Source organism: Sceloporus occidentalis, unplaced genomic scaffold (genome assembly GCF_023333645.1).
Source record: "Sceloporus occidentalis isolate IW3139 unplaced genomic scaffold, rSceOcc1.0.p SCAF_1, whole genome shotgun sequence".
Taxonomy (NCBI): domain Eukaryota; kingdom Metazoa; phylum Chordata; class Lepidosauria; order Squamata; family Phrynosomatidae; genus Sceloporus; species Sceloporus occidentalis.
Window position 1 is genome coordinate 10,889,215 of NW_028316981.1, and position 27,544 is coordinate 10,916,758.

At 43.3% G+C, this 27,544-nt stretch overlaps 1 protein-coding gene across 1 annotated transcript; it reads right to left on the bottom strand.

Annotated features, from left to right (window-relative positions):
• Window positions 1-646: 646 nt before the first annotated feature.
• On the bottom strand, window positions 647-27,250 carry LOC149320716 (uncharacterized). The gene is made up of 11 exons (XM_089500196.1): window positions 27,176-27,250; window positions 23,840-24,172; window positions 19,883-19,988; window positions 17,816-17,886; window positions 16,295-16,421; window positions 14,046-14,929; window positions 12,829-12,848; window positions 11,123-11,314; window positions 7,359-8,283; window positions 5,144-5,264; window positions 647-4,934 (listed from the first exon to the last, which is right to left on the bottom strand). The coding sequence occupies exons 1-11, from the start codon at window positions 27,248-27,250 to the stop codon at window positions 4,111-4,113; spliced, it is 3,678 nt and encodes a 1,225-aa protein (XP_089356322.1). The 3' UTR covers window positions 647-4,110.
• Window positions 27,251-27,544: the final 294 nt, after the last annotated feature.

Consider the following 27,544-nt stretch of genomic DNA (forward strand, 5'->3'; position numbering starts at 1 on the left):
CCAGCAGCAAAGGCAACCTCATCCACCCGGGACAAGGAGGAAACCGTGCAGGGACGCCCCCTAGTGGTCAAAACCCGGCTTATGGCAACCCTATTTCTACCTCATAGAGTTGGAAGGGAGCCCAAGGGCCACAGATGAATGATAGACACAACATAGCTAAGGCATTTTCAAAAGATGCCCATCCAATCTCTGTTGAAAGACCTCCAAAGAAGAAGGCTCCACTATCCTCTGAGGTAGCTCATTCCACCACTGAATAAGTCTGCACTTCTTGTTGTTTAGGTGGATGGTGGTGGTGGTGATTTATTTATTATGTCCCGCTTTTCCCCCAAAGTTAGAACTCAAAGCAGCTTACAGTTTAAAATAAAATACTATTACACGGATACAAAAATTAATATTAACATAGAATTAAATGATTACAATAGTAAAACACGATATTCATGAAAACAATAAAATGCAGTTTAAAAAACAAACAAAATAAAAACACTTACAAAAACATTCTCCTTCTAGGAGAGCATTGTTGTTGTTTCTGTTGTTTTATTCATTTTTATATCTCACAAGACTACAAACCCCAAGAATGGGACTCAAGGCAGCTTGCAACGTATCTAAAGCAATACAGATTGAAAACTGTACAAACATTTTGGTAAAAGTAGAAATATAAAGTTATCTAAAAAGCATCTAAACAATTTATCAGGTTAACTCATTAAACATTAAAATTCATTAAAAGATTATGCAGACCATAAAACATTTTAAAAGCACAGCGCATCATTGAAAGCCCAGCCCATTCAATTTCCAAAAGCCTGATGGCACCATCATGTTTTCGGCTGCTAGCAGAAGGAGAGCAAGGATGGGGCCATCCTGGTATCTTTGGAGAGGGACTTCCAGAACCTGGGAGCAGCCACCAAGAAGGCCCTCTCTCTCGTTCCCACCAAACTAGCCTGAGAATATAATGGGACGAAGAAAAAGGCCTCTCCAGATGATCTTAAAGCTCCAGTGGGTTCACAAAGGGAGATATGTTCCTTCAAATAATCTGGACCCAAGCCACATAAGTCTTCTGGAGCTGAAGAAAGATGACACACATCTACCAACCAAGCAATTTCCCTTCTTAAACTCAGCATTAATCTTATGGCTGTCATGTATAGTGAGCCCTAAGTATCCTCTGGGGTTTGAATGCAAGACCCTCTTTGCATACCAAAATCTGTGGATGCTCAAGTCCTATTAAATACAGCGGTGTAGTAAAATGGTGCCCCTATATAAAATAGCAAAATCAAGGTTGACTTTTTGAAATTCATTTATATTTATTAATATTTTGAAGCCGCGGATGCTTGAATCTGTGGATAAAGAATCCGTGGATACAGAGGGCCAGTTGTGGCTTCTTTTGTCCAAGAAATACTACAGCGGTAGGAGAAGGAAGTAAATGAGAGCAGAGGGATAGGAAACTGGTGCCACCAGTCTGGAGAAAGCTGCCCTGCAGAGCTTTGCAGAAGCGTATCTATCCATTTTGGAAAATTTGCAGCCTAGTAGAGCCTCCAGTGTAACCCCCACATTCCTGGAAATTAAAAAGTGGATCCCCAAACAGAGAATAAGACCTCCCTGAAATCTGTAGGGTAAGGGTGGGCAAAGTGTGGTCCTAGCAGGGTGACTAGACATCCTCCTTTCCAAGGACAGGTCTTACATTTCAACCTTAGGTCCAAGAGGAATCTCAAAATGTCCTCCATTTTGAGCATGACTATAAGCATGAACTTACAGCTTTTATTTTATCTTACATTTTTTCTTGAATGTCTTACATTTTGCAGTGCCTTGTCCTCCTTGGCAGTGAGAATATCTGGTCACTCTGGATCCTTGGGCCACATGTGGCCCCTCCAAATATGTTTTTGTGGCCCTTGATACCTCCAGAATCCCCAAATTGACCATTATCTGCCCAAAAAAGAGAGTAAAGCATTGTTCCTGGTGCTACAATTTACCTTTGAACAGGTTGCAAGGGCTCCTTACGCTGTTTAATTTCAAAAATGTACCCAAAATGTACAAAAATGGCTCAACTATTTTGGGTTTTTTGCTTTATTTTTGGTAATCCATACAGCCCTCAGAGCCCAGGCTCCACTGGGTTATAAAAGTGGACATGCTACAGTTGCCTGCCCTACGGCTGTAATTCTCCATTTTGAGGCTAGTTAGGTTGGGTGGGGGGCTCAAAATAGCCTTTTAAAGAAAAATCCATAAAGGACCAGTTGCATCTGATTTTGAAATAAGGAGCAGGTGGGGGCCTGAGAAGTCAGGGTGGGTACAAAAATGAGGTGGGCCTTTCAGGTCTGCCTCAGCTGTCCACCCTGTTATTTGAGCATCCAAGAAGGATGCAGCTTGTTGAGAGGCAACTTACTTGCGTCTGCTTCTGCAATCTACTGGTACTTTCTATTTCTCTGGACACTGGACTTATTTTGGTCTAAGAATACTATAAAAGCTCCATCTAAACTACAGCAGATCAGCAAGTCTAATCATTGAATGAGCAGTAAAAAGCACCCCCACCTACTCAAAGGGAAGCACCTAAGCCTTCATGGACCTACTGTGTATCATGCATCATCCTGCCAGTTGATGATCCTGCCAGTTGATCCTGGATCTCCTGCTCTGTACTCCCCACTGGCATAATTAGAAATTGCTGTCATCTCCCAGCATCTGCCATGCCAAGTGACCACTTTATTCTACCTAATAATAGAATCCAAGAATCCTAGAATTAGAAGAGACCTCAAGGGCCATCCATTCCAAATCCCTTTTGGCATGCAGGAAGACACCATCAAAGCACATCTGACAAGTGGCCATCCAGCCTCTATTCCAGTGATTCCCAATCTCTGGTCCTCCAGATATTTTGGACTTCGGCTCCCAAAATTCCTAGCTGTTGTTTAACAGCTTCTGGGAGTTGAAGTCCAAAACAGCTGGGGAATCAAAGTTTGGGAACCACTGCTCTATTCAAAAACCTCCAAAGGAGACTCCACCATTCTCTGAGGCAGCATATTCCACTGTCTAATATCTCTTTCCATAAGGAAGTTCTCCATAACGTTTTGATGGAATCTTTTTTACTATAGATTGAAACCATTGCTCCATGTCCTAGTCTCTGGCACAGCAGAAAACAAGCTTGCTCCATCCTCAATATGACATCATTTAAAGATTTAAATATGGCTATCATGTCACTCCTTAACCTTCTCTTCCCAAGGATAAACATACCCAGCTCCCAAAGCCACTCTTCACAGGTCATGGTTTCCAGAGCTTTCACCATTTTGGTTACCCTCCTCCAGTCACGGTCCAGCTTCTCAACATCCTTTTTAAATTGTGATGCCCAAAACTGGACACAGTATTCCAGGTGAGGCCTGACCAAAGCAGAATAGAGTGGCACTATTACTTCCCTTGATCTAGACACTATACAGTGGTACCCCGGGATACGAATTGATCGCGTTACGAAATTTCCGGGGTACGAAAAAGTTAGATTTGAAAAAACTGTTCCGGGTAACAAAAGATTTTTTGGGTTACGAAATTCATTTCGGCGCGAAATTCAAACGCGAAGCGCGGCTAGCGGCTTTCCAGTGCTAACGGAAAGCCTTTTCGGGTTGCGAAATGTATCGGGTTACGAACGGCGCCGCGGAACGAATTAATTTCGTAACCCGAGGTAGCACTGTACTCCTATTGATGCAGTCTAGAATCACACTGGCTATTTTTAGCTGCTGCATCAAATTGTTAATTCATGTTCAGCCTGGGTTCCACTAAGCCTCCTAGGTCCCTTTCGCATGTACTGCCATCAAGCTAGGTGTCAATCATCCTATATCTGTGCATTTCATTTTTACTACCCAAATATAGTATCCTACATTTCTCCCTGTTGAAATTCATTTTGTTCAACAGGGAGAATTGTAGGATACTACACATGGGCAGGAAAAACGAAATGCTGCCAAGCATGAATTGTGAAAGGTTTGGCCAGAGATCTACACTCCTGCAGGGAGGATTCTGTGTGAAATGTCAGGAAGGCCTTAAACTGTGCTTGAAGCACTGCTGCCTAAAGTGACAAATTCATTCAGTCTAATGATAGCACCAGCATGAAATGCTGGAAGTTTTGGCTAGAGTCCAGTGTTACTCCTACAGTGAGGATCTTGAATGAATCCTCAGGTGGGCTTTAAGTTTTGAACTCTGGTTGAAACACTTCCCGCACTCGTTGCACCTGAACGGTTTTAGCCCCTTGTGGATCCTGACATGGGCAGTCAGACTGCCTTTAAGACCAAAGGTTTTCCCACAGTCTGAACATATGAATGGTCTCTCCCCCGTGTGAGTCCGACGGTGCCTCACGAGATCCGAGTTCATGCCGAAAGACTTCCCACAATCTGAACACTCGAAGGGCCTTTCCCCGGTGTGGATTCGGTTGTGCCTGATGAGGTCGTAGTTCATTCGGAAACATTTCCCGCAGTATGAGCATTCATACGGTTTCTCACCGCGGTGGATCCTGTGATGTCTAAAGAGGCCATATTTGGTACTGAAATATTTGCCGCAGTCTAAACATCCATAAGGCTTCTCCCCTGTGTGGGTTTTGTGATGCCTGACAAGTTTGTCCTTCATTCGGAAGGACTTCCCACAGTCTGAGCATTTGAATGGTTTCTCTTCCACAAGGGGTCTCTTGCGGATCATGAGATTCAGACTCTGTTTGTATTTACTCAGGCTCCCCAGCCCTTCCCTGGCTAAGAGTTCATTCAGTTTTTGGTGGTTCCCTCTGCCAGGAATTGATGAATCCATTCCTGGCTTCTGATTGCTTCTGGGTTTTCCCCATGTTCCATGCAAACCATGAGATACTTCTGCCTGATTGTGGTACACAACCTTATTCTCTGCGGGCTTTCCTTGTAATATCCCACAATCTTCTTGCTCTGGGCCTTCCTGCATGTGAGCTTTATCATTCCCCACACCGTGTTCATCTGAAGGAAGAAGGAAAAGTTAATAACATAAAACAAACCTGACACTGGAAGGGAGCGTTAGTTTTTGGAAATAGAATTATTATTATTTTATCATTTATTGTATTTATACTCTGTCTTGGATAAATCGAAACAAGATTAACTTAAAATCTTATTTTACAAAAGTTGAAAAAGGATTAAATAACACTATTATTACACCAGTCAATACTCACCTATCAAACTTCCTTCACACTCCTCCTTCACCACATTCCAGATGTGCTTCTGTATATTCCCCAAAACATCTTTCCCGCCACTTGGGAAATTCACAAGCATCTCCTGGCAGAGTCCAGGACCCTGAAAGAGGAAGTATCATGAACTTTTAAAAATTAAATGTACGGGCAACAGAAAGTGAAAGCAAAGGACAAAGATATTACTACAGTATCACAAAAGCAAGGAAAATAAAATTGCCCCAGGACTGCAAAATTGACATTTGGTTAGATAACAGGCTGCATGCCAGGATGTGAATTGCTGCAGCCCTCCTGATTCATTATTTAATTAAAAGATTTCTATATTATATCATACAATCTCAGGGCATGTCCAACAAAATTGGATCAACCAATTTAAAACTAAAACAATGAGAAACCATTTAAACAGACTGGATGTATACTGAAGTAACAAAGGATAAACACACCAGAAACAGAGGGAGACAGTAAGTACAAGTTACATATATCAGAGAGACTTAGAGAAGTCTAATACATTTAAGAGATAGAACGCGTACGCACAATAACTTATACATATACAGTCCGCCCTTGCCATACATTGGGGATCTGTTCTGGACCCCCAGTGCAAGGCAAAAAACGCAAGACCTCAAGTCCCATTTGTATGAATGGAGCATGCTCCTGCGCACCGTGGGCGCACACCCCATTAATTCTATGGGGCCTTGCCATCCGTGTGACTTTGAGTCTGCATATGGCATGCCCATGTATAGCATGGGTGTGCTGTATACAAATACCTGACACAAAAGACTGATGTGAGCAAAAACAAAGTGGATATATATTGATATTATAACCATTTTTGAATGCTGCATTTGTGAAGCTGAAATGTATCAGCTGTTAGTATGTATTGTATGAACCAGGAATTACTGTATTTTATTTATTAATAAAAATGAAAGTTTAACAAGAACAACAACAATCCTACAAATCCCAGAATCCCATATCAGTGAGCCATAGTAATTGTCAAACTGTGTTATTTCTGTAGTGTGGATGCAGCTTAAAAATAGAAATAGCAATAGCATTTACATTTCTATACTGCTTCATAGTGAATTCAGCACTCTCTAAGCAGTTTACAATCTGTACGCCAATTACCCCCAACAAGCTGGGTACTCATTTTATCAACCTACGAAAGGATGGAAGGCCAAGGCCCGTTGCAGACGGGCCTTTGCTCCACCCCCAGTACGTACTAGGGGTTGGTCAAGGATACAGCATCCAATCAGGCCTCACCCCTAGCACGTACTGGGGCCGTAAAAATGGCGGCGCCCTATACACATGGGCACCGCCATTTTGACGTGACGGATGCTTAGCATCCGCATGTCACGGCGCGGTTGTGACGCCGCAAGTGCGCCATTGGCGCCTTGCAGCATCACAACTGTGCCGCAAGAAGAACCTGCTTTTTGTGGGTTCTTTTTGCTGTGCAGGGGGCGCGCGGTTTGTCCGCTGTGGCTCCCTCATGCAGCAAACATGAGCGCCGGCAGTGCACCCTTTTTGGGCACTCTGTAAAGCACCTATGTCAACCTTGGAGCCACGTGGGACCGAACTCACAACTTTGTGGTTGTAGTACTGGCATTGAACTGCTGCGCCACCAGTGAGGAGGACAAAAATTAGCAAAATAGCAAAATAGTATTAGCTAAGAATGCCTAGAAGAGAAAAATACATGAGTTAGAGAATAGGACTGTCTGCATGATTGATAACAGAACAGGTCAGAGAGGTCTCCTCTTGGTATTCAAGATTGTTTATTGCTCTTAAGGGGTGCCTGAGTGTCTACTCTAACCAAAATAAGGAATGCCAGGCTGAGACAGTGATTGAAAACTGTCCTGATAAGAGATGTCAATAATGAGCCCACGAGGGTCTAAGACTGTATATGTTCTGTAGCCAATCACTAAAAAGAGGTGCGTATGTTTGTATCCTATGTATACAATATAATCAATGTATGACTTGCAAGTTCCATACAACCAGTGTATGGTATCCAAGTTTTTTGTCTAAATTCCTATAAAAAGGTATGCCACCTGTATATTGGGGCTTCGGACTTTGGGAAAATATTCCTCTGAAGCCAGCCAGCTAATAAACTGCTGAACGTTTCATTCACTTCTTTGGGTCTCCCTGGATTGTCTCCTGAAATACCTGCAATTCCAGGGCTCCCTCATAAAAATGTCAGGAAGAAAACCAATCCCACCTGCTCTTCCCAACTACCAGCCTCCGGTTGTGCTGGCAGGAACCCCTCCACCAGGGCCACTGCTTGGGCACAGGTCTCAGGGCTTCCCTCCTTCACCCGGCCCTGGATCTCCTGGGGCAGGATGGTCAAGAACTGCTCTAGGATCACCAGGTCCAGGATCTCCTCTTTGGTGTGCCTCTCTGGCTTCAGCCATTGACGGCAAAGTTCCCGGAGCCGGATGCAAGCCACGTTGGGGCCCTCGACTTCACAATAGCGCAATTGCCTGAAGTGTCGGCGAAAGACTTCAGCGCTGAGGGGTTCTGCCATCTGTTCTTTCAGTTTCCTGGAGGGTCCTTTTTCTCTTGGATGCAGCCTGCTTGGTGCAAGTTCAGCTCCCCTGTTGACATTACTCAGATACCAATCTCTGTCCTCCTTGGACCCCTCGTAAGGGGATGGGAAAGTCTCTGTACTCCCAGAGACAGCCATTTCTGGCAACTGTGGGTCCTGGGCGCCAGCGTGAGGGGACTCCATTGCCTTGAGGAAGGCTTGCCATTGGGCCTCCCAGACATGTTGCAATGCCTCCTGTCCAACAGATCCCACCTCAGCGCTTGCAAGGAGAACTTTTCTCAACCCTTTGGGTCCCTTCTCTGATTTGGGATCCAATGTGTCCTTCTTCTCCGTTTTCATCCCCGGTTTAAATCCCTGCTCTAGAGAAGCCTGGAATTGGGACTCTGCGGATGAACACTCTTCCTCCATCTTTCTTGCCATCTCCTTTTTCATGGAGAAGTTCAAACTCAGACCGGTCCCTTGGTTGTCTCTCTCAACAAATATGGCAGAAGCATTGGAGCCTGTTGTTAAAGCAACACACACCCAGAAAGACAAACCAGGTATTGACACAGCAATGGTTATGTGAAGGCAAAACAATTTCCAAATTGTTTTTTTTCCCCTAAGGGAAGAAAATAAGACAGGCAGAATTAGAACAGAGGAAAATGTACAGGGAATGACAGGCCACGATCTATAAACATATTTTTGCTATCAAAAAATGACTACTGGTATTTCTTAATATCTTAAGGAGGGTTGCCAGACTGAAAACTGGAGAGTACTAGTGTACCTTTAATGTTTATGTAGACGGAGTAGTTTCAGCAAGCATTGCTTGTCATAAAGTTAGGTAACAAGCGACAATGTTGAAAGTGCCTCTTCTGCACAACCGTACAGCCCTCTCCTATTTTCATTCTAGTAAGCCTACTTTTAAGTGATGAACAGCTCTGTGGAACTCAAAAACTTATACAGCTTGAACTGGTCCTAACAAAAAACTGTTGTTTTCCCCACAAATTATCCTGGCAATCAATCAATATATTTACAATTAATGATCAAAATATAAACCAAGTTTTAAAATTGTTATTTGTTAACTGATACTTTGATCCTGTACCAAGGATCAACTACTGATCAGAATGGTGACAAGAAATAAGGAGGAGGCTAGGAATGTGAAGGGCAACTATGAAAGAACAAAAGATACTGAAGAGCAAAGACATATAACTGAGCACTAAAGTGAGAATAATCCAGGCCATTGTATTTCCCATAACTATGCATGGATGTGAGAGCTGGACAGTGAAGGAAGCAGATAAAAAGAAAATCATTTCATTCAGATGTGGAGAAGAGTGCTGAAAATACTGTGGACGATCAAAACGATAAACAAATGGGTCCTCGAACAGATTAAGCCAGAAGTCTCCTTGGAAGCCAAGCTAAGCAAATTGAGCATCTGGTTGCGTGACATTTTTGTTATTGTTGTTACTGTCTTCGAATCGATCCTGACTCACGGCAACCCTGTGAATGAGACATCTCCAAGACTCCTGTCCTCTATTGCTCTGCTTAGGTCCTGCAAACTCATACTTGTGACCTCCTTAATAGAGTCCATCCATCATTTTGGAGTTTATCACATGAAGGAGATCAGGAGTTTATCCCGTGAATATCCTGGAAAAATCATGTAATTACGTCAAATGATTTCACACAATGTTGCACAAAACCTGCCATTAAAGTGGTCACAAAGAAGCATTAACACACATCTTTTTACTTTCAGGATTTCAGCAACAATGCATTTCCGATACTGCTTTATTTGCGCAATGCTTTAAATACCCTTTAATCTATCTTTAATGTTGAAATTAGCCCCAGTGTGATAAAACTCTGTAGTCTTCCTCTCTGTGTACATCCACCCACCTTTCCTAGCATTTATTGACTTTTCCAGTTAGTCATGCCCAGTGACTAGACTTGGTCCTCCTTTTCCAGGACCTGTCTTACATTTCAGCCTTCTGTCTAGGAGGAATTCTAAAATGTTCTCCATTTTGAGCATGATTGTGAAGCATGAATTTATATTTCTATGCGTCTTTTTAGGTTTTGTTTGGTAATGTCCTACATTTTTCTTGAATTGCTTCCCTTTTTAGTATGACTGGGAGGCATGAATTTACATTTCTAGGAGTGTTTTTAGCTTTTATTTGGTAACATCCTCCATTGAATGTCCTCCATTTTGCAATGCCTTGTCCTCCTTTGCAGTGAGGACATCTAGTCATCCTGGTCATGCCTTCTCATGCCGTGGCCAAAGTACAACAACCTCAGCTTTATCCACTTGGCTTCTAGGGACATTTCAGATTTGATCTGTTCTTGGAACCAAGCGTTTGTCTTTTTGGCTGTTCATGGTGTCCTCAGCACTCTTCTCGAGGACTTCATCTCAAAGGGATTTATTTTCTTCCTATTTGCCTTCTTTGTCGTCCAGCTCTCACATCTGTGCATGGTGATAGGGAATACAGTAGCTTGACCAATACTAACTTGCTCAGTTGTATATCTTTACTCTTTTAGGATCTTGTCTAGTTCTTTCATGGCTGCCTTTACCATTCCTAATCTTCTTCTGATCTGATGAAGAATCCAGCTGAGCTTCGAAAGCTTGCAACATGTAATTGTGCATTTTGGTTGGGCCCATAAAGGTCTCATTGTTTGGTGGGTTTTTGTTTTGCTCTAGTCTACGGCCAACACGACTACTGAATGTTTTTTTGGATTTCAAGATAAAGCATTATAGCCGCAACAGGGGAATCCTAAGGAAGAGAGCCAGTGGACTGGGACCCTACTACTTGATGTTTTTCCCTCCAACAAAGGTAAAACAAATTTATTTTTCTAAAATTGGGACTGGAGACATGTTGGATTGCAAGGAAGCATCTTTTTCGTGTTGCAAAGGTATGCTAAATTTCCTGGACTTGGAGAATCTGCCAGTGAACACATGGCTAGAAGTAAGAGGTGCTAGCCTGTAAATAATACCCCTCCATACCATCTGAACTGAGAACAAAAAACAACAACATGCAGGCTTAGGAGTGACCTCTCCCATTTTTATTCTCCTGTATGATTTTTTACACCTTGCCTGATGAAGAAACAATGTCATTGTGCATTTTGGTTGGTCAAATAATGGTATCCCTGTTTGGTAGATTTTTTGATCTGATCTCATGACTGCAGTCCTCATTCTGATCAATGTCTGACTGTTTCGTTTTCCTTATTGTCTAGGCTGAATTTATGTAGTTCCTCCATAGTCGTTTTGTTTATGTTCAGGAGCAACCTGAAAGGGAGAAGAACTCCCACAGACTGGGGTTTCCAATCTGACAACCCCAAGGCAGGCAACTTCCTCCATGCTCCTGACCCCAGTCTCTGCATCCATCCATCTAGCCCCTTGCCTCTTTGCAGGGGTTTCTTCCCGGTTCCTTGCACCCATGGATTGCCTCCCCTTCTCTCCAATCCTTTTAACTCACCAAGGCACCCTCTCTGCACCAAGGCAAATCATGCAGCCATGCCACTCTCCAGATGCATGGAAGAGACAGGCTTGCTTGCTAGCCACTTCTTTGAGCTCTTCCTCTCCTCCTTCCCTCTCCCTCTCGCTCTTCCTCTCTATGGTAGTGAAACCACCTCCTTTTGCCCCCTCCTCCAAATGCTTCTCTTCCTCTCTAGGAACCCAGTGGCAGATCTCTCTTTAACCCATTGAGAGCCCACTTCTCAGATTGCTTTGCTTTGCTCAGAGCTCCTATTTATTCCAATGTAGGGATGGCCAGGGACGTAGCCATAGATCACTGCCTGTTCCCCACCAAAAAAACAACAGCTCTGCTTCCCCCCCCCGCATTAAATGTCCCTCCACTCCCCCAAATTTCTAGCATTGCAGTTGAGCATTTAGAAATACAGTATGCCAAGGGGATCTTCCAGAGTAGCTGAGTGAAAGAAGTTGTAGCATAAGGAGGAAAAGCCACAATTATCATCATCATCATTATATTTATTTGTATCTCCCCCCCCCTCCCCATTGTAATATAATACTGTGTGTGTGAATCCTGAAACAAAGATCTTAAAAGGAGGCACTAGATTGACATTATTACAATTGGCATTATTATCATAATGGCAGTCCTGTGGCTCCTTTTAAGACCTTCTTTTCAGGGTGCATTTGCACTGTAGAACTTATGTAGTTTGACACCACTTGAACTGCCTTGGCTCTGTCCTATGGAATCCTGGGATCTGTAGTTTTATGCAGCACCAGCATTCTTTGACAGAGAAGGCAAAAAAGTTTGTAAAACCCCAGGATTCCATAGATGGTACTACTGTACTTAAAGTGGTGTCAAACTGCATTATTTCTAGTGTAGACGCACTCACAATCACTGTATTCCATGCTAATAAGACCTCGCTTGATGCCTCATTTTAAGGATATAGCAGGTGTCCACACAGGCCAATTATTCTATTCAGACAATGCAGCCAAAACCCCTGTGGGCAAGATCAAGCCTGAACCTAACAGACCTAGTGCTGAAGGCATGCCCATTGGACATGGTTGTCAAATGTAACCTAGGATCTACTGGTTAACCTTTAGCAATCTGCCATGTAGTAGTGGTATTACTCATTGTTGTGTGCCTTCAAATTATTTCTGACTTATGGCAACCCTAAGGTGAACCTACCCTGGCGTTTTATTGGCAAGTTTCTTCAAAGGGTGTTTGCTATTGTCATCCTCTGAAGCTGAGACAGTGTGACTTGCCCAAGGTAATCCAGTGGCTTTACATGACCAAGCTGGCTCTATAAAACATGTGTCTGTGTGTTGTGTGCCTTCAAGTCATTTTTGACTTACGGTGACTCTAAAGCGAACCTATCATGGGGTTTTCCTGGCAAGATTTGCTCAGAGGTTTACCATTGCCTTCTTCTGAGGTTGAGAGCATGTGACCTGCCTAAGGTCATCCAGTGGGTTTCATGGCAGAACTGGGACTCGAACCCTGGTCTCCACAGTCATAGCCCAACACTCAAACCATGCATCACACTATTATTTACTCAGTTGTTTTATATATATCCTACATTTCTTCCAGTGCAAAACCCAAGGCAGCTTACAACAAATAAAAAACAAAGTACAGCTGAAATGGCTTATGATGCACAATGGGGAAAATTATTTTAATTGTTTTTAAATGTGTGTGGTAAAAATTTTAAACAATTTTACCTGTGAGCTGCCTGGGGTCCCTTTTTGGGAGAAAGGCGGCATAGAAATGAAACAACAACAACAACAACAACCTCTTGCTGCCTGGAGCATCAGGCAGAGTTGGGACATGCAATTTGGCGTAGCTGTAGTCCAAAAAATAAAGTTTCTCCAAAATCTACTTAAATTATTAGAATTTAATTATTAAAAAGGGTTTAGCATTATGGACAGTTCCTTTAAAGTTCACACTAAAACCCAAAGCAGATTTCCCACACCATGGACGTGAAAGTCATGGTGGCATATAACTGGCTCAATAGACATAGGGCGAACACTGGCATCGAGGTTACTTCCTATCTCCAGAGAACCTTTTTGCAGCTCCACATATTACTTCCCTCTATAGGTCCCAAAACTCTTGATAATGAGAAATGACAGACAGGATGGAGAAAATGTGACTTATTTCATCTTATTTTATCTTTCAAGACATATCTATGTAACAACGAGGCTTCGCTAACTGCAATACTGTGCTAACATACCCAACATTTAAAAATGCATTTTTTGTTCTTTAACTTCTGACAAAAACACACACACAATTGCTACAAACTGGCAACACAGGAACATTTAACTGAGAAAAATCCATCTCGCTGCTCATTCAGTGATATATAGATCACTATTTCTCACTACAATGGGTGGCGGGGGGCAGACAGTCCTTAGATTTCTTGATCTTCAACATTTTGATTCCTTTTCTGAGTCCATTTACACAATAGACTTCATCAACAGATTTTTAACATGGAATAATGGTTAAATGATCACAGGATCTTGTTTCATTAACAATAAAATTTGATCCATGAGTTATTAGATGAGAAGTGAGTTTCACCCTTTGACATTTTCTCAAATAGAATTATTTTCTTATTCCAAATATTTCTATAATTTTCTCCTCAGTTGTTTTGTAAGAAGCAAGGGCTGCATCCACACTGCTGGGAAGTGTAGTTTTGTGAGATACTTAGCCTTCTGTGAAAGTTCTAATGCCATAACAAACTAAATATCCCAGCATTCCATTGCACTGAGCCATGGCTGTTAAAGTGGCATCAAACTGCATTATTTCTGCAGTGCAGATGCAGCCAAGAACTGTGTTTCTATTAAAATCTATCCACAACAAGTACTGCATTGCTTCCTTAGTGTGAATTCTTTCATATTTAGTGGTTTATTCTGACTGAACCTTTTTCCACACTCCCAAGAATTTATAACATGTGTCCCTTGTGTGTCTTTTTTTCATGTCTAGTAAGAGCTGACTTATAACTAAAGCTTTTTCCACACTCCAAACAATGGTATGGTTTTACTCCAGTGTGAATTGTTTGATGTTTAATCAGATTTCGCTTCCCGCTGAAGCTCTGTCCGCACTCCAGACATTTGAATGGTTTCTCTCCTGTGTGAGTTCTTTTATGGTCGCTGAGATTTCCTCTCTGACTGAAGTCCCTTCCACACTCCAGGCATTTATATGGTTTCTCCCCTGTGTGAATTCTTTGATGAGAAGTAAGAACTGACTTCTTGTTGAAGCTTTTCCCACACTCTAAGCATGTGTACGGTTTCTCCCCTGTGTGAATCCGCTGATGGCAACTGACACTTGATTTCTGACTGAAGCTCTTTCCACACTCCAAACATTTAAAGGGTTTCTCGCCAGTGTGAACAGTCTGATGGGAGAGAAGTTTTCTCTTTTCACTAAAGTTGCTCCCACACTCCAAGCACGTATAAGGTTTTTCCCCTGTGTGAATTCTCTGATGTTTAGTGAGGTCTGTATTCCGAATGAAACTCTTTCCACAGTCCAAGCATGGGTATGGTCGCTCCCCGGTGTGAATGCTCTGATGTTTAGCAAGATCTTTCTTTCCCCGGAAACTCTTACCACACTCCAGGCATTTATAGGGTTTCTTCCCTGTGTGAGTTCTTTGATGATAATTATGGTTTCCCTTTTGACTGAAGCTTTTTCCACACTCCAAGCATTGATAGGGTTTCTCCCCAGTGTGAATTCGCTGATGTCTGATAAGGTCTCTGTGCAGCCTGAAGGTCTTCTGACATTCCAAACATTTATATGGTCTTTCCTCTGCCTGGAGTCTTTGTTGTCTAGCGAGGTCTAGAATGAAGGCAAGAGGTTGAGAAATGCTGAGTAACTTAATTTTTGGAACAACATGAATTGGGGTGAAAGGACAATACCTAACCTATTTCAATGAGAGTCAGATCTACTTATTGTGTTTTGATAGCCTCTTCTGACTGGCATACTCTGATACCTTGCGTGATATACATGGAAACTAAATCAGAATAAATTTCATTGGGTTGGCTTGAGCCAGTTATTCAATCTGATCAAAAGCTATCCATGGTTTAGCAAGCGATCCAGAGAGATAGTAAGGTGGAAATTAATGGTAACTAGTAAGTGGATGAAGGTAAGAGTATGTGGCATGTTTATATAGGAAAAGAGGGAGAAAGGTACAGAGGGCAAGAGAAGTAGAAGAAGAAAGTTGAAAGAAAGGGGCAGAAAGAAGAGAAAGGTCAAGATGTAGGGTTATGGAGTTAAGGGAGTTAGAGGGAACTCTGGATTCAAGTTTTTCTTAATGTAGGATTGTGGGGTTTTTTTAGGTTTGTTAAGTTTTGTTTTGCTTAGTCTATTGCTTTTCTGTTTTCAAGACATTATAAATAACAGTGGTTAGAAAGGATGAGTTGAAATTAAAAATTCATAGAAACAAGTTTGTTAGAGGAATATGCCTGACTTGTTTGTTCTTTTTCAATACTACTGTTGTTTTTAAATAACAATAATAACAATAACAGATTCCGTAATTAAAGATGTATTCAAACAAAATTTATAATAGGTTTAAGTGGGTATACATGTATATGATGCAAATATTTATATCTATGAGAACTTATTGTCTTGTTATTTGTGTGTTGTTTTTTCTTCTTCCTTCCTTCCTTCCTTTCTTTCTTTCTTTCTTGTCTCGTTACCTTTTTTCTCTTTTTCAGTTTTGTTGTAAATGTACTGCTTGTTTATGCTTTCTCTATTATTAGTATTAGAGTGTACTATTTGTAATTATCATCAAATGTAACACACACACACACTATCCATGGTTTAGGACTCTTGTTAGGAGAAGTGTGATTTATTTAATAATTTGAGTCGCAAATCAGCCACAACATTTTGAAATACAATTTTTGCTTCTGTTTATCTTCCTCATCCGTTTGTAGACATCAGGATTGTTATAGATCAGGGGTGGGCAACTTTGGAAAACCAAATCATCCTCTCAGGGGCCTTTGGATGGCCATGCTCTCACACTGCCCACTCCCATAAAAAGCCAAAACAAATTTTGCCCACAAATGTATTTAAACAGCATCTAGAGACACCATGTTTTTGGGACCACCCTAAGCCATGCAGGCCTAGGAGGCGGCTTTTTTTAAAAACAAAAAGTGAGTAGAAATCACTTTCTGTTCATCTTCTGTTTCAAAAAAGACTTACCAAGAAAGGCCACAATCCTAAAGGTCTCTATCATGATTTCTCTGTGCAATGCTCTCTGGCCACGATTCAGCATTGCCCATTCGTCCTTGGTGAAATACACTGCCACCTCTTCAAAGGTCACCAGGCCCTAGATGAAAAAGAAAGTGTGTCCTCCTCACTGAGAACTTAAACCTTGTCTATGTGCACCATCCAAAAGGACGGTTAAAGGGAGTTGGATGGGCATTACTCTGCAAGAGCTAAATCAGAGGTGGGCACAGTGTGATCCCTGAAGCTCCCACCAGCCCCACAAAGCTCTCCAAGCCCTCAATTTGAAGGCAATATTTGCCCCAAAACAATGCAGAAAGTTCCCCCAAAGAGCATGAAAACATTCAAACACATACCACATCATTCCCAATAGCACCCCAGAACTGTGTACAGTCAGTCCCTCATATCCACATATTCTGCATCCACAGATTTAACTACCAATGGCTTGAAAATATTTTTAGAAAGATATACATTTCAGAAAGCAAACCTTGATTTGGCTATTTTATATAAGGGGCACTATTTCACTATGCCATTGTATTTAATAGGACGTGAGCATCCACGGCTTTTGATATTCACGGGGAGTCCTAGAACCAAACCCCAGCAGATACCAAGGGCCCACTTTGGAGGAGTCTCCTTCTTTGAGGTTTTTAAACAGAGGGTGGATGGCCAACTGTCAGAAGTGCTTTGATTGTGAATTCCTGCATGGCAGAATGGGGTTGGACTGGATGGCCCTTGGAGTCTCTTCCAACTCTAGGATTCTACTATCTCCAAATACTTCTATATTCCTCTGCAGTCTGTCTCAAAATAGCAGGAGAAAATGTTGCGATTTCATCTCCTGTCATCATTTTGAGAGAGACTGGAGGGAAACAGGCACTTGGGCCTGCTCTAGGTTGTGCAGCCCATGGAGTGGGGCTGGAGAAGAAATGGTCCCCTGACTCCCATATTGTTGCCTTGTTATTGTTGATGTTGTTGTTGTGTGTCTTCAAGTCATTTCTGACTTATGGAGACCTTAAGGCGAACATGTCATAGGTTTTTCTTAGTAAGATTGGTTCAGAGGTTTTCCCTTCCCCTCCCTGAGGCTGAGAGAGTGTGACTTGGCCAAGGTCACCCAGTAGGTTTTCATGAGCTGGGAATTGAACTCTGGTCTCCAGAGTCGTAGTCCAACAATCAAATCACTATGCCATGCTGTTGCCTACCTCGATTTAAACATTTCATAGTTCTAATGGAGACAAGGCCTTTAACGGCATGGCTATATGACACATCTAGGACTGGAATCAGCCCCTGAATGTCAGCTGAAGGGGAACAATAGCCTGTTTGTAGGCTTCCTAAGAAGCGCCATGTTGGCCAATGTGGGAAACAGGGTACTGGAGTAGATGAGCCTCTTCTGACCCAACAGCTTAACTTTCCCTGAAGCAAAGAGGCTGAGGTTGCTGTTTAGAGGACAGAGGCACTCAGACTGCTACGTTGCCTGTCTTCCCAGTGAACCTTTTCCCCTACCTGATCTGCTTCTACTCCATCACAAAGTGGAGGAGATGACTGAGGACTTATGGTCAAGGCCATTCCAGCCCCTGCAAGAGACAAAGGTGGGAGGAGGTGAATAACCCGGGTTCATCTCAGTTCCATCCTACACTTCTTCCTAATTTGTTGTCGTTGCATGCCTTTGAGACAATTCCAGCCTAATCTGCACTGCAGAATGAATACAGTTTGACTCCTCTTTAACTTTCAAGGTTCAACGCTATGGAACCTTGAGATTTGTAGTTCTGTGAGGTATTTAGCTTTCTCTGTCAGAGAGCTCTGCTGCAAAACAAACTGCAAATCCAAGGATTCCACAGCACTGAGCCACGACAGTTAAAGCGGTGTCAAACTGCATTATTTTTGCAGTACAGATCAGACCTCCAATTTATGACCTAGGGCTTTTTTGGCAAGATTTATTCAGAGGTGGTTTGCTGCTGCCTTCATCTAAGGCTGTGAGAGCACTATCTGCCCACAGTTATCCAGTGTGTTTCTATGAATGAGTAGGAATTTGAGCCCTGTCGTCTCACAGTCTTAGTCCAGCATTCAAGCAACTACAAATGTTAGTTCTCATGTGAACATAACACAGCATCGTATTTTCACGCAACAGGACTTTTTTCTGTAAACATACACAGAGAGCCAGCATGGTGTAGTGGTTTGAGTGTTGGACTACGATTCCGGAGACCGGGGTTCGGTTCCCCACTTGACAATAGAGACCCACTGGGTGATTTTGGAGAAATCACACTCTCTCAGCCTCAGAGGAATGCAAAGGCAAAGCATGCCAAGAAAACCCCCAAGAGTGATTTATCTTTGGGTCACCATAAGTCAGAAGTAACTTGAAGGCATGCAACAACACCAGGCATACATAGCATCATGCTCAAAGTGATGCCAATCAAAATGCACCCAAGTATTGCGAGATACAGTCTGCTTTATCTGCCTTTTTGTATGCTTACACCTCTTTTACATTTCATCTGGGGGTTGAAATGCCTTTTTGACCACAGACCAAAGGACTGAATTCCAAAGATAAAGCCTTCAAGAGTTGCCTGGAGAAGAGAAGACTGAGACGTGTTATGAACGCCATATTTAAATATCTGGGAGGCTGGCACATAGGAGATGGAATGAGTTTGTTTTCAGCTGCTCCAAAGAACAGGGCCTCTAGAACCAATGGATTCAAATAACAAGGTGGTTCTGAATAAACATTAGCAAGGGCATGCTGAGAATAAGAACTGTTCAGTAGTGGAGTGGACTATTCCAGAATGGATAGGCTCTTCCTCACTGACTGTTTACAAACAGGTTAGATCAGGAGTGGGCACAATGCAGTCCACACTTCTTAAAACACATTTTAAAAAAATCCAAAATGCCCCCCAAATGACCTCTACGGAGTATGGAGGGCATTCCCATCACCTTTCAAGGCTCCATAGGCACCCCAGGGGTCAAAAATGTCCTCTAGGGATCCAGAAAGTCTCCCAAATATGGTGATAATACTTCGCATGTCCCCTTGAGGGTGCTTAGGTGCATTTGGAGGCAAACAAATTTGGGGTATTTGGTGGGAGTAGGTGCACTAGGAGTGTGGCCCTCCAAGGTCTCTGGGGGGTGGGTAATATGACCCCAGGCCTTCCACAATTCCCCATCCCTGAATTAGCTAGACACCCCTCAAGGGACCTCTAGTGCGGATTCCTGCACCGGTAGGCGACTAAGATCCATTCCAATGCTGCATCTTCATTGCAAAATTAATGCAGTTTGACACAACTTTAACAGCCATGGTTCCATTCTATGGAATTCTGGGATTTGTTGTGGCTCCGGGGCTCTCTGACAGGGAAGGCTAAATATCTCCCCATACTACAAATCCCAGAATTCCATAGCATTGAGCCACAGCCATTAAAGCGGCGTCAAACTGGATTATTTCTGCAGTGCAGATGCAACCCAGCTCTGTGTTTCGATCATTGGGTCCCAGTCTGTACTCCCCATACAGCTCTGGAGAACACAGAAACAACCCTTCAGAGAGGCCAATCGAGTTGCAATGTGTCTCCTTAACCAAAGAATATGCCTTACCCTGCAAGGTGACATGCGTTTCCGACATAGCCTCCTCTGAGGTTATGTCAAGCTGAGCTGAGGCTGCAGGGAAAGCAGAACCCAGGTCTGCACACAAATCCTTGACCTAAAACAGGAATAAGGAACCAGTACATGGTGAAAGGATTAAAATGAGGAAAGAATGATGGAAATTAAAGCTCGCATGGAGTTGGTACGAGATATTCGTCCTCAGATGACATGCAGAAAAGGTTGGGCACTTGGAAGGTTTTCAGGATCTCCCCACTCACAGTCCAGACTCAGCATAGTCTGACCCATGGGCTATGTGTGGCCACTGGAGTCCACTTTGTGGCTACCTCACCCCACTCTCCCCATTAAAAAAAAACTGTGTACAATTTTGAGGGAATTTTTGTCCCCAAGCCATGCAGACCCCTCAAATGTTTGAAAACACACAAAAATACCCCAACCCTATCCTCACTAGGACCCCAGAAACTCGTACTACTCCCAAATACTTCCGTTTCCCCCTGCGGTTCTTCCTAAAATGGTGATAGGAAGTAACACAGGGAGTGCCACAATTTTGAGAGGGACTGCAGAGGAAAATGGAGGCTTGTTCTGACAGCTGCAGCTTGCAGGGGATCAGGGCTGGGGGCGGGCCCCTAGCTAGGCCTTTAGGGGCCCTGGGGCAGAAAGTCCATTCAGGGCCCCTATATTATTTCATGTTTGAACATACTTGTATGGTCATGTGTATGTTTTACTATACATTGACAGTTAGTGATGAAGGGAAAAGCAATAACATTATTAGTTCCTTCAAAGATTATTCAAAATAGCAACAAAATGAATAATACTGTAATAACGCCTTATAAGCACAAACTGTAAACTGTTTTCAGTTTATTTTCAAATCTGAGCAATATGTGGTTTAGTTTATGAATACACAACAAAATTACGTCTAAATGATGTAACTAAACTTTTATAAGTTCTTTTCGTTTTAATAACAGTTGATCAATTTATCTGTAAAAAAGGGATCGGTCAGGTGGGCAAGTCACAGACTCTCAGCCTCCAGGAAAGGCAAAAGCAAACTCTCTGAACAAACCAAGAAAACAACCCACGGGGCAAGTCACACACTCTCAACCTCAAGGAAAGACAAAAAGGGTGCGTGGGGAGCATTTTGCCATCTGTTTGACCCCCGTTTTTAAGGGCAGCAACTTCTAGCCATTTCCTTTTGTTTAATAAATAGCCTAGAGGGTATTTGGGGCCATTTGAATGCAATGTTTTTTATTACTACTATTATTTTGTAGATGTGCAATGGAGGATGTGGCCCTCCAGGCTCTCCTAGGCCTCCCCTTGTTGCTTACAATTAAAATTAAAGCAAACAGTTTAAAACAATAAGGAACATTTTCTTTAAAAGCAACTCAGTTAAAGAACAGTCTTGCAAAACTGGTTCAGATCAGAGGTGGAACCAGATTAAGAACTGCATTGTGAAGCCCTGGAAAGAAACCTGCCAAGAAAACTCCAGGATGAGGATGGAGCTTCCCTTGCACTAGCCACAGAGAATGGCCAGGTCCATCCCCCTCCCCAGAAAAAACAGCCCCTCCTGGGGGGGGGGGTGGGCTACAAATCCCCCTCCCCCTTTTTTCTGGGAGAAGGAGAAAGACAACAGAAAGCAGGAAATGGCACCTTCTAGTTGCCCCTTGCCAGCCAGGCAAAAGATCAAAGGCACCTATTTGTTGCCCTAGCAACCCCTTTTTGGGCTCCCTCCTTCCATGCCTCTGGAAGAGAGGAAAGAAAAAAGAAAGAAAGAAAGAAAGAAAGAAAGAAAGAAAGAAAGAACCTCACTGGCGACTTCCAAATTTCTTTGTCCCAGCACACCTTTTTGGAGGACTGTGGCCACTCCTGACCACATCACAGCTTTCCAGCCCCAAAAGAAAACCCTCCTGCAAAAGCAGGCAACCCAGCGAGCATTCCAGGCCACCAGGCAGCTGAGCGAAGTCACACACTCTCAACCTCAAGGAAAGGCCAAGGCTGCCCTGAAGCCATGGCGGTAGTGCCTCCTTTCTCCCAGCCCCCCAGAGGTCTACCTACCAGGCCTGCTGGACTTCCTGCTGCCCACCATGGTACCCAAACCCAATGTGAAGCAGCAGCAGCAGGCAGGCCCAACCTCTGGCCCCAGTGAGGCACAGCGAGGCCTACCTGTACTGGCCGTTGTTGTCGTCGTCAGATCTCTCCCTCAGCAGCCAGCCTGCTCTCCTTCTCTGTCTGCCACGTGCAAGGGCTGAGCGCGCAAGGCGGACACAGGTTTGAGTACAAAAGCTCCTCCTCTCCAGAGCCTACCTAGCCAGTAGCCAATGGGGATGGAGGAGCTGGAAAAACCCACCCCCTGCCTGCAAGAGGACAAAATTGGGGGCATAATTATCAAATTTGCAGATGACACCAAATTAGGAGGAATAGCTAATACTCCAGAGGACAGGATCAAAATTCAACATGACCTGAATAGACTAGAAAGCTGGGCCAAAGCTAACAAAATGAAATTCAACACAGAGAAATGTAAGGTATTGCACTTAGGGCGGAAAAATAAAATGCACAGATATAGGATGGGGGACACCTGGCTTAATGAGACAACATGTGAAAGGGATCTAGGAGTCCAAGTAGACCACAAGTTGAACATGAGTGAACAGTGTGATGCGGCAGCTAAAAAGGCCAATGCTATTTTAGGCTGCATCAATAGAAGTATAGTGTCTACATCAAGAGAAGTAATAGTTCCACTCTATTCTGCTCTGCTCAGGTCCCACCTGGAATATTGTGTCCAGTTCTGGGCACCACAATTCAGAAAGGACATTGAGAAACTGGAGCGTGTCCAAAGGAGGGTGACCAAAATGGTGAAGGGTCTGGAAACCATGTCCTATGAGGAACGACTGAGGGAGCTGGGGATGTTTAGCCTGGAGAAGAGAAGGTTAAGAGGTGAATGATAGCCCTGTTTAAATACTTGAATGAATGTCATATTGAGGAGGGAGCAAGCTTGTTTTCTGCTGCTCCAGAGAAGAGGACCCAGAACAATGGATGCAAGGAAAAGAGATTCCATCTCAACAGCCCTTGCAACATTAGGAGGAACTTCCTGACAGTAAGGGCTGTTCACCACTGGAACAAACTCCCTCAGAGTGTAGTTAAATCTCTTCCTTAGAGGTTTTTAAACAGAGGCTGGGTGGCCATCTGTCAGGGATGCTTTGATTTAGATTTCCTGCATGGCAGAATGGGGTTGGACTGGATGGCCCTTGCAGTCTCTTCCAACTCTATGATTCTATGAAGCTGAAAGAGTGTGACTTGCCCAAGGTCACCCAGTGGGTTTTTATGCTCAAGCAAGGATTTGAACCCTGGTCTCTTAACTCTAAGTCCAATGTTCAAACCACTACACCATGCTGGCCCTCCATATCACATGGTAAGTATCACCACTATTTTACAAGTACAGTTGTCCCTCCACATTTGCAGCTTTGACTTTTTCAGATTTGATTATTTGTGGCCTTGATTACTACGTTCTCCTTAGGAATCTCTAGGTTCATAAGTTGACATAGAGTTGCATTGGAGAACCTAGAACTTCCTAGAGAAAACACTTCTCTATGCATTTGTAGATCTTCTAGCATGATTCTATGATCAATCTCTGGCAGATGTTGATCATATAGTTGTCCTAGAGGACCTGGAGGTTCTTAGAGAAGTGTTCTCTTAGGTAAAAAAAAGAACAGTTTTTATTAATTTGTGGTTTTTCCACATTCATGGGGGTCCTACACCACTATTTCCAGTGAATATGGAGGAACAGTTTTAAAGCCATGTGTGATAACCTCCTAAGGCAGTGATTCCCAAACTTTAGTTCTCCAGGTGTTTTGGACTTCAATTTCCAGAACCTGCCCAAAAGTCAGGAATTCTGGGAGCTGAAGTCCTAAGCATCTGGAGGACCAAAGGTTGGGAATCAGTGTTCTAAAGGGATCCTCTCACCTGCCGCTGTTCCTCCTCCCTCTTCTCCTCCGCCTGACTCAGGAGGAAGCCCTCAGCCAGGGCCACTGCCTGGGAGCTGGTCTCCGCTCCACACTCTCTCAGCCAGCTGGACATCTCCAAGGGAAGGATGGCCAAGAACTGCTCCAGGATCACCAGGTCCAAGATCTGGGTTTTTGTGTGCTGCTCCGGTTTCAGCCACTGACGACAAAGACCATGCAGCTTCTTGCAAACCTCTCGGGGTCCTTCAGCCTCTTGGTAGTGGAGCTGTCTGAAACGCTGCACATCTAAACCTGGAATGGATCCAGCCAGGATCTTCTCCACTAACTCTTCCCAGAGTCAGCCACTGTTTCCCATACTGACATCAGGGTCTCTTCCTCTTTCTGGTCCAAATGAATCCATTGCTCATCCATTTTTGAGTTTTGTTTTCCCAGCGCTAAAAGGAATGACTCCTCCTCTGTAGTAGTTCTTCTTCTTCTTCTTCTTCTTCTTCTTCTTCTTCTTCTTCTTAACTGACAATGCGGCTGAAGCTCTACAAAACCAATACATTGTTCTATTAAATAATTATTGCATGGTTAGAACGCTGGCTATTAACCTTTTCTCATTTAAAAGTTAATGCATTAATCATCTAAATCTATTTATATATAAAACTTCATCCCCCGCTAGTAGTTTTGTGAGGCACTAGCACCCTTTGGCCTAACCCTAACCCTTTGGCAGAGGTTAAAGTCCTGGTAAAACTACAGATCCCAGGATTCCATAGAATGGAGATACAGCACTTCAAGTGCTGTCAAATTGCATTAATTCTGCAGTGTGAGCTGCATCTACACTGTAGAAATAATGCAGTTTGACCCCCACTTTAACTGGCACCATCCCATCCTACTACATAATCCCTAGGATTTGTAGTTTGTTGAGGCTCCAAGAGTCTTGGGCAGAGAAGGCTAAAGACCTGCAACAAACTACAAATCCCAAGATACCATAAATTGGATTTACAGCACTTCAGGTGAAGTCAAATTACATTAATTCTGCAGTATGCTAAAGGTCTTCTAAAACTATAGATCCCAGGATTCCATAGGATGGAGCCATGGCAATTAAAGTGCTGCTAAACTGCATTCATTGTGCATCATGGTAAAGAACCTTGTCAATCTGCAAATCCCAAGAATCCATGGGATGGAACCATGGCAGTTAAAAAGTGCTGCCAAACTGCATCCATTCTACAAATACCTGGTCAAACTAAAAAACCCAGCATCGCACAGGTTGGAGCCATGGCAGTTAAAGTACTGCCAAACTGCATTCAATTCTGCAGCATGCTAAAAAAAGCCTGGTCAAACTACAAATCCCAGGATGTACTCCATAGGATGGAGCCATGGCAGTTAAAGTGGTATTAGAACTGCATTATTCCTACAGTGCAGATGCACCTTTATCAATTCTTCTCCAGTAAATCAAACCCATCTCTTTCACTGACTCCCCAAAATACAAATGCATTTGTTTTAACACTCCCCTAGGGATGTATTCCCCTTTCCAACCTGGGGCCTCCCTCCATGGCCCCCACTTTCCTCATTCCCCCAGAAAACCCAGGTTCCCTGCTCACCAAAGAAACCCCAACAGACCAAGGGAGCCACTAGCAGCACTCACCAGGCGCTGGGTCCTCCAAGCTCTCCCTCAGCCCCGCCCCTCAGAAAGCACTAGGACTGAGGACGCTCTGGCCGCGGAACTCCACTGCTCCCTCCATTGGTTAGCTAGCTAGTCAAGCCACGCCCCTCCCGCGTTTCCGTCCTCTCTAGGAAGGCGGCTCGCTACCTTTAACTCATTCAGGGCCAGAGAGAAGCCTCCTCCCTTTGTGTCTCTGTGTCTGGGGCTTGAAGGCTAGTTCTACCAATAAAGTAGGGTTAGGGTTGCTATTCTACACTATACTATACTATATTATATAATAATTCTAATATATATATATATATATATATAATATATAATATTATATATAATATATATTATATTATATTATTGTATTATATAATAAATTATATTTTAATATATAATATAATATATCAAATATATATAATATAATAATATATTATAATATATTTTATAATATATATTATAGTATATATAATATATAATATAATGCAATAATATACAATATATAATAATAATATATTATATAATAAATTATATATAATAATATATTATATATTATTATAATATAATTATTATATAATATAACAATATTATATTACTAGCAGTACCTGGCCACGCATTGCTGTGGCTCAGTCTAGTTAAATGGAAAGGAAAGGAAAGAGAAAGCACACGTTTCTGAAATATTTAATGTCACAATGGTTGTGGGTGTACAATATTTTTTGTTGTTCCATTGTCTTTGTAGATATGGAGATTGTCCATGCGAGAAGCAATCCGGACAGACCTCAGGGACAGAGCAGGGGACCCAGAGAGCTCCACCAAAGGGAACAGTCACTGCTAAGATGTGTGTGTGTAAGCATATACATGCAGCATTACACTTTCGGCTGCTCCACAGTTTGTGTGTGTAAAAAATAATAAAATAAAATTTTTATTTCTATACCGCCCTTCTATACAATCAGGGCAGTGTACAACATCATAAAACATCAAACAGTATATCAATTACATTACTTTAAAATTACAACATATTAAAACAGTCGAGCCAGCTTGCCACTACTGGCCTGGGGGGGGGGGGGGGGAGAGCTAGTTGGGACTTGTGTCGGGGAATGCTGATTTGAACAGAAAAGTTTTAAGCCCCTTTTTAAACTGGGCCAGGGAGGTGGCTGAGCGGAGCTCGATGGGCAGAGAATTCCAGAGGGTCGGGGCCAAGATGGTGAAAGCTCTCCTAGACGTGGAGACTAGTCTGGCCCCTGGGACCCTCAATAACTGCTGCCCAGATGTTCTGAGAGCGCGGGGTGGATTGTATGGGGAGAGGCGGTCCTCAAGGTATCCTGGGCCCAAGCCATTTAGGGCTTTATAGGTAATAACCAGCACCTTGTATTGCGCCCGGAAGCGAATCGGCAGCCAGTGCAGATTCTTAAGCACTGGTGTTATGTGGCTGGCTCTGGGTATGCCAGTAACCAGCCTTGCTGCCATATTCTGGACTAATTGTAGCTTCCGGGTATGGTACAAGGGCTGCCCCATGTAGAGCGCACTGCAGAAGTCCAAACGAGAGGTTACCAGAGCATGTACTACTGTTTCAAGGTGCCCCCGGTCCAGGAAGGGACGCAGCTGGCGAATCAGCCAAAGCTGATAACAGGTGCTCCTGACCGTCACATCCACCTGAGCTGTAAGGTGGAGGGACGAGTCAAGGAGCACCCCCAGACTGCTTACCGAGTCCTTCATGGGAAGCGTGATCCCGTTCAGGACAGGTGGAACCACCGCAATCCCCGGGCCGGGGGAACCCATCACAAGCACCTCTGTTTTCTCTGGATTCAGACTGAGTTGGTTTTCCCTCATCCAGCCCATTACCGATTCCAGACAGGCCACGAGAGGAGAGACGCCATCCCCGGTCACTGCATCAGTCGGAGACATAGAGAAAACTATTTGGGTGTCATCAGCGTACTGATAACCCCGCGCCCCATGTCTCCGGTTGATCTCTCCCAGCGGTTTCATGTAAATGTTGAAAAGCATGGGAGACAGAATGGCTCCTTGAGGGACCCCAGTTTTAAGGGCCCTCTCGTCGGAGCACACGTCTCCCAG

What these genes read in the sequence shown, in the direction of transcription:
- LOC149320716 (XM_089500196.1), bottom strand. Translation starts at nt 27,250, where the DNA reads ATGGGTTCCCCCGGCCCGGGGATTGCGGTGGTTCCACCTGTCCTGAAC. An exon ending in CGCTTCCCATGAAGGACTCG is followed by an intron (nt 24,173 to 27,175) that starts GTAAGCAGTCTG and finishes AGTGGCTGACTC; the next exon opens with TGGGAAGAGTTAGTGGAGAA. An exon ending in GGACCCCAGGCAGCTCACAG is followed by an intron (nt 11,315 to 12,828) that starts GTAAAATTGTTT and finishes CTGGGTTCCTAG; the next exon opens with AGAGGAAGAGAAGCATTTGG.